At 45.8% G+C, this 7,500-nt stretch overlaps 3 protein-coding genes across 4 annotated transcripts in view; 1 reads left to right on the top strand and 2 right to left on the bottom strand.

The window, feature by feature from the left end:
• LOC124045445 (NF-kappa-B essential modulator-like) overlaps positions 1-3,499 on the bottom strand; it is a 10,469-nt gene extending 6,970 nt beyond the window's left edge. Inside the window, exons 1-2 of the mRNA XM_046364737.1 lie at positions 3,228-3,499; positions 1-111 (exon numbers count right to left, since the gene is read on the bottom strand). The exon at positions 1-111 is cut by the window's left edge and continues 24 nt beyond it. Of these exons, the coding sequence (XP_046220693.1) occupies positions 1-111; positions 3,228-3,311 (195 nt within the window). The 5' untranslated portion in view covers positions 3,312-3,499. The remainder of the gene's footprint in view (positions 112-3,227) is intronic.
• Positions 1-7,500, top strand: part of LOC124045442 (plasma membrane calcium-transporting ATPase 3-like) — a 461,204-nt gene that overhangs the window by 228,233 nt on the left and 225,471 nt on the right. The gene's annotated exons all lie outside the window — the stretch shown is intronic.
• Positions 3,769-7,500, bottom strand: part of LOC124045443 (NF-kappa-B essential modulator-like) — a 20,659-nt gene continuing 16,927 nt past the window's right edge. For both annotated transcript variants that reach the window (XM_046364732.1, XM_046364733.1), the window contains exon 9: positions 3,769-3,904. In XM_046364732.1, coding sequence (XP_046220688.1) covers positions 3,775-3,904 — 130 coding nt within the window. In that variant the 3' untranslated portion in view covers positions 3,769-3,774. The remainder of the gene's footprint in view (positions 3,905-7,500) is intronic.

The raw sequence follows: 7,500 nt of genomic DNA, 5'->3' as shown, positions 1-7,500 counted from the left end.
CTCTAGAGATCCTCTGTGTTGCTCCACCTCTTCCTTCAGCTTGTCAATCAGATCCTGTTTCAGAGCCAGAGCTCTCTCTGCCTCCTCCAGACGAACAACCATGTCTCCTCCCTACACACACATGGTTATTAGTGACTGTTGTCTCTTCCTCTGCCACACCCACACACCCTCTGCCACACCCACACCCCCTCTGCCACACCCCTCTGCCACACCCCCTCTGCCACACCCACACCCCTCTGCCACACCCACACCCCCTCTGCCACACCCACACACCCTCTGCCACACCCACACACCCTCTGCCACACCCACACACCCTCTGCCACACCCACACACCCTCTGCCACACCCACACACCCTCTGCCACACCCACACACCCTCTGCCACACCCACACACCCTCTGCCACACCCACACTAGAGGTCGACCGATTATTGGAGGGCCAAAAAAGCAGAAAAAAGAAAAGAAAAATGGGCCGATTTGTATTTATTTTTAATAAATACAATGTAATAATGATAATTACAACAATACTGAACACATATTTTAACTAAATATAATACATCAATAAAATCAATTCAGCCTCAAGTAAATAATGCAAAAACAAAGTGTTGGAGAAGAAAGTAAAAGTGCAATATGTGCCATGTAAGAAAGCTAACGTTTAAGTTCGTTGCTCAGAACATGAGAACATATGAAAGCTGGTGGTTCCTTTTAACATGAGTCTTCAATATTCCCTGGTAAGAAGTTTTAGGTTGTAGTTATTATAGGATTATTTCCCTCTATAACATTTGTATTCCATATACCTTTGACTATTGGATGTTCTTATAGGCACTTTACTATTGCCAGTGTAACAGTATAGCTTCCGTCCCTCTCCTCGCTCCTCCCTGGGCTCGAACCAACAACACAACAACAACAGCCACCATCGAAGCAGCATTACCCGTGCAGAGCAAGGGGAACAACCACTCCAAGTCTCAGAGCGAGTGACGTCACCGATTGAAACGAAATTAGCGTGCACCCAGCTAACTAGCCATTTCACATCGGTTACACCAGCCTCATCTCGGAAGTTGATTGGCTTGAAGTCATAAACAGCGCAATGCTTGAAGCACAGTGAAGAGCTGCTGGCAAAACGCACGAAAGTGCTGTTTGAATGAATGCTTACGAGCCTGCTGCTGCCTACCATCGCTCAGTCAGACTGCTCTATCAAATCATAGACTTAGTTATAACATAATTAACACACAGAAATACGAGCCTTTGGTCATTAATATGGTCGAATCCGGAAACTATCATCTCGAATACAAAACGTTTATTCTTTCAGTGAAATACGGAACCGTTCTGTATTTTATCTAAACGGGTGGCATCCATGAGTCTAAATATTCCTGATACATTGCACAACCTTCAATGTTATGTCATTATTATGTAAAATTCTGGCAAATTAATTTGCAACGAGCCAGACGGCCCAAACTGTTGCATATACCCTGACTCTGCGTGCAATGAACGCAAGAGAATTGACACAATTTCCCTGGTTAATATTGCCTGCTAACCTGGACTTCTTTTAACTAAATATGCAGGTTTAAAAAATATACTTCTGTGTATTGATTTTAAGAAAGGCATTGATGTTCATGGTTCAGTACAGTCGTGTAACGATTGCACTTTTGTTAAATCATCCCCCGTTTGGCGACGTTGGCTGTCTTTGTTAGGAAGAAATAGTCTTCACCCAGTTCACAACGAGCCCGGCGGCCCAAACTGCTGCATATACCCAGAATCTGTTGCACAGAACGCAGGAGAAGTGACAATTACCCTAGTTAAAAGAAAAACATGTTAGCAGGCAATTTTAACTAAATATGCAGGTTCAAAAATATATAATTGTGTGTATTGATTTTAAGAAAGGCATTGATGTTTATGGTTAGGTACACGTTGGAGCAACGACACGCACCGCATCAATTATATGCAACGCAGGACACGCTAGATAAACTAGTAATATCAACCATGTGTAGTTAACTAGTGATTATGATTGATTGTTTTTTACAAGATAAGTTTAATGCTAGCTAGCAACTTACCTTGGCTTCTTACTGCATTCGCATAACAGGCAGGCTCCTCGTGGAGTGCAATGAGAGGCAGGAGGTTAGAGCGTTGGACTAGTTAACTGTAAGTTTGCAAGATTGGATCCCCCGAGCTGACAAGGTAAAAATCTGTCATTCTGCTCCTGAACAAGGCAGTTAACCCACCGTTCCCAGGCCGTCATTGAAAATAAGAGCGTGCTCTTAACTTGTCTAGTTAAATAAAGGTTAACTAATATTTTGTATTTTTATATATAAATCAGCTAAATCGGTGCCCAAAAATACCGATTTTCGATTGTTATGAAAACTTGAAATCGGCCCTAATTAAATCGGCCATTCCGATTAATCGGTCGACCTCTAACACGCACACACACACACACACACACACACACACACACACACACACACACACACACACACACACACACACACACACACACACACAAATTTATTATGGATTTATTATGGATAAATGAATAAACAATATCCCCATTTTAAATAGAATTGTGTCGAGGTATGTTTAATAGACAATATGAGTTCATAGGAAGAAATGGTGTGACAGGAGAAAGGAGTAATAAAACCATCCCAACTGGGCAGAAACAAATGGGTTGTGGACTGCGTAAACACATAAGGTCGTTAGCCTATGGTTGACCCAACCAAAACTTAGCTCTGGGGTTTTTAGATAAGGCAGTGAGTGCATTCCTAGGGTTTCTGTTAATTAAACCTGTCAGTTCAGTGGTGATCGATAATGTTGAGGGGTCAAAAGTTATCTGAGAGTGTGTTAGTAAGATAGAATGAACTCTTCACCTTACTTTATCCTGTCGAGAGGGGGGGAGGTTCGGTTAAGACAGTGAAATGACGTCATGATCTGTATATAAACTGCTGCACGTGTTTAAGTAGCAGCGCGCTCCGAGAATAAATTATATTACCTATTATTTAAAGACGGGTCTGCGTCTATTTTATGCAAACAAGAAATCTTACAAATTCTCATAAAATAGATTAAGGGCTTTCAATTGATGAAAGCACATTGTCATTATTAAATTATACTAACACACACACACACACACACACACACACACACACACACACACACACACACACACACACACACACACACACACACACACACACACACACACACACACACACACACACACACACACACACACACACACACACCTCAGTCTTGAGTTTGGAGTCATAGTCCTTAAACAGACAGGTGTAGGCGTGCTGCAGCTGGGCAAGCTTCCTCCTGGAAGACATTATTATTATCACAATATGGATTAGTGTGTACCTCTTCAGTAACAACCAGGCGGTCAGTCTCTAGGTTGTGTGTGTACCTCTTCAGTAACAACCAGGCGGTCAGTCTCTAGGTTGTGTGTGTACCTCTCCTCAGTAACAACCAGGCGGTCAGTCTCTAGGTTGTGTGTGTACCTCTCCTCAGTAATGACCAGGCGGTCAGTCTCTAGTCTCTCAGTAACGACCAGGCGGTCAGTCTCTAGGTTGTGTGTGTACCTCTCCTCAGTAATAACCAGGCGGTCAGTCTCTAGGTTGTGTGTACCTCTCCTCAGTAATAACCAGGCGGTCAGTCTCTAGGTTGTGTGTGTACCTCTCCTCAGTAATAACCAGGCGGTCAGTCTCTTGTGTGTACCTCTCCTCAGGGCGGTCAGTCTCTAGGTTGTGTGTGTGTACCTCTCCTCAGTAATAAGGCCAGTCTTCAGGGCGGTCAGGTCTTCAGGGCAGTCTCCAGGTTGTGTGTCTGCAGCAGTAGTTTGTCTACCGTCACAGAGTGCTGCTTCCTCTGTTGTTCCATCTCTCTCTCTGATGCTGCCAACGCCTCCCGAGTACTGCTCAGCCTGCACACACACACACACACACACACACACACACACACACACACACACACACACACACACACACACACACACAGACACACACACACACAGACACACACAGACACACAGACAGACACAGACACACAGACAGACAGACAGACAGAGACAGACGACAGTGACGTGTAGTGAGTGCCTGTTGAGACAGAAATTCCTGTCTGACTGAAAAAGTGTTTTGTTTTGCCTACAGACAAAATTACAACCCCAGCACAGTCATCACATCAGACAGAAGAGTCTCCCTGTTGACCACTACCTCATCACATCAAGAAGAGTCTCCACCACTACAGTCATCACATCAAGAAGAGTCTCCACCACTACCTCATCACATCAAGAAGAGTCTCCACCACTACAGTCATCACATCAGTCATCACAAGAGTCTCCACCACTACCTCATCACATCAAGAAGAGTCTCCACCACTACAGTCATCACATCAAGGAGAGTCTCCACCACTACAGTCATCACATCAAGAAGAGTCTCCACCACTACAGTCATCACATCAAGGAGAGTCTCCACCACTACAGTCATCACATCAAGAAGAGTCTCCACCACTACCTCATCACATCAAGGAGAGTCTCCACCACTACCTCATCACATCAAGGAGAGTCTCCACCACTACCTCATCACATCAAGGAGAGTCTCCACCACTACCTCATCACATCAAGAAGAGTCTCCACCACTACCTCATCACATCAAGAAGAGTCTCCACCACTACAGTCATCACATCAAGAAGAGTCTCCACCACTACCTCATCACATCAAGAAGATTCTCCACCACTACAGTCATCACATCAAGGAGAGTCTCCACCACTACAGTCATCACATCAAGAAGAGTCTCCACCACTACAGTCATCACATCAAGGAGAGTCTCCACCACTACAGTCATCACATCAAGAAGAGTCTCCACCACTACCTCATCACATCAAGGAGAGTCTCCACCACTACCTCATCACATCAAGGAGAGTCTCCACCACTACCTCATCACATCAAGGAGAGTCTCCACCACTACCTCATCACATCAAGAAGAGTCTCCACCACTACCTCATCACATCAAGAAGAGTCTCCACCACTACAGTCATCACATCAAGAAGAGTCTCCACCACTACAGTCATCACATCAAGGAGAGTCTCCACCACTCAGTCATCACATCAAGGAGAGTCTCCACCACTACCTCATCACATCAAGAAGAGTCTCCACCACTACAGTCATCACATCAAGAAGAGTCTCCACCACTACAGTCATCACATCAAGAAGAGTCTCCACCACTACCTCATCACATCAAGGAGAGTCTCCACCACTACCTCATCACATCAAGGAGAGTCTCCACCACTACCTCATCACATCAAGAAGAGTCTCCACCACTACCTCATCACATCAAGAAGAGTCTCCACCACTACAGTCATCACATCAAGGAGAGTCTCCACCACTACAGTCATCACATCAAGAAGAGTCTCCACCACTACAGTCATCACATCAAGGAGAGTCTCCACCACTACAGTCATCACATCAAGGAGAGTCTCCACCACTACAGTCATCACATCAAGGAGAGTCTCCACCACTACAGTCATCACATCAAGAAGAGTCTCCACCACTACCTCATCACATCAAGGAGAGTCTCCACCACCACATCAAGGAGAGTCTCCACCACTACCTCATCACATCAAGGAGAGTCTCCACCACTACCTCATCACATCAAGAAGAGTCTCCACCACTACCTCATCACATCAAGAAGAGTCTCCACCACTACAGTCATCACATCAAGAAGAGTCTCCACCACTACAGTCATCACATCAAGGAGAGTCTCCACCACTACAGTCATCACATCAAGGAGAGTCTCCACCACTACAGTCATCACATCAAGGAGAGTCTCCACCACTACAGTCATCACATCAAGGAGAGTCTCCACCACTACAGTCATCACATCAAGGAGAGTCTCCACCACTACAGTCATCACATCAAGGAGAGTCTCCACCACCACCTCATCACATCAAGAAGAGTCTCCACCACTACAGTCATCCCATCAAGAAGAGTCTCCACCACTACAGTCATCACATCAAGGAGAGTCTCCACCACCACCTCATCACATCAAGAAGAGTCTCCACCACTACAGTCATCACATCAAGGAGAGTCTCCACCACTACCTCATCACATCAAGAAGAGTCTCCACCACTACAGTCATCACATCAAGAAGAGTCTCCACCACTACAGTCATCACATCAAGGAGAGTCTCCACCACTACAGTCATCACATCAAGAAGAGTCTCCACCACTACCTCATCACATCAAGGAGAGTCTCCACCACTACCTCATCACATCAAGGAGAGTCTCCACCACTACATCACATCAAGGAGAGTCTCCACCACTACCTCATCACATCAAGGAGAGTCTCCACCACTACCTCATCACATCAAGGAGAGTCTCCACCACTACAGTCATCACATCAAGAAGAGTCTCCACCACTACCTCATCACATCAAGGAGAGTCTCCACCACTACCTCATCACATCAAGAAGAGTCTCCACCACTACCTCATCACATCAAGGAGAGTCTCCACCACTACCTCATCACATCAAGAAGAGTCTCCACCACTACCTCATCACATCAAGGAGGGTCTCCACCACTACCTCATCACATCAAGGAGAGTCTCCACCACTACCTCATCACATCAAGGAGAGTCTCCACCACTACAGTCATCACATCAAGAAGAGTCTCCACCACTACAGTCATCACATCAAGGAGAGTCTCCACCACTACAGTCATCACATCAAGAAGAGTCTCCACCACTACCTCATCACATCAAGGAGAGTCTCCACCACTACCTCATCACATCAAGGAGAGTCTCCACCACTACCTCATCACATCAAGGAGAGTCTCCACCACTACCTCATCACATCAAGAAGAGTCTCCACCACTACCTCATCACATCAAGGAGAGTCTCCACCACTACCTCATCACATCAAGAAGAGTCTCCACCACTACCTCATCACATCAAGGAGGGTCTCCACCACTACCTCATCACATCAAGGAGAGTCTCCACCACTACCTCATCACATCAAGGAGAGTCTCCACCACTACAGTCATCACATCAAGAAGAGTCTCCACCACTACAGTCATCACATCAAGGAGAGTCTCCACCACTACAGTCATCACATCAAGAAGAGTCTCCACCACTACCTCATCACATCAAGGAGAGTCTCCACCACTACATCACATCAAGGAGAGTCTCCACCACTACCTCATCACATCAAGGAGAGTCTCCACCACTACCTCATCACATCAAGAAGAGTCTCCACCACTACCTCATCACATCAAGGAGAGTCTCCACCACTACCTCATCACATCAAGAAGAGTCTCCACCACTACCTCATCACATCAAGGAGGGTCTCCACCACTACCTCATCACATCAAGGAGAGTCTCCACCACTACCTCATCACATCAAGGAGAGTCTCCACCACTACCTCATCACATCAAGGAGAGTCTCCACCACTACCTCATCACATCAAGGAGAGTCTCCACCACTACAGTCATCACATCAAGAAGAGTCTCCACCACTACCTCATCACA

The sequence above is a fragment of the Oncorhynchus gorbuscha genome, linkage group LG10 (assembly GCF_021184085.1).
Source record: "Oncorhynchus gorbuscha isolate QuinsamMale2020 ecotype Even-year linkage group LG10, OgorEven_v1.0, whole genome shotgun sequence".
Lineage (NCBI taxonomy): Eukaryota > Metazoa > Chordata > Actinopteri > Salmoniformes > Salmonidae > Oncorhynchus > Oncorhynchus gorbuscha.
The sequence above is the reverse complement of the archived record's forward strand: the minus strand, read 5'-3'. Positions and strand labels throughout refer to the sequence as shown.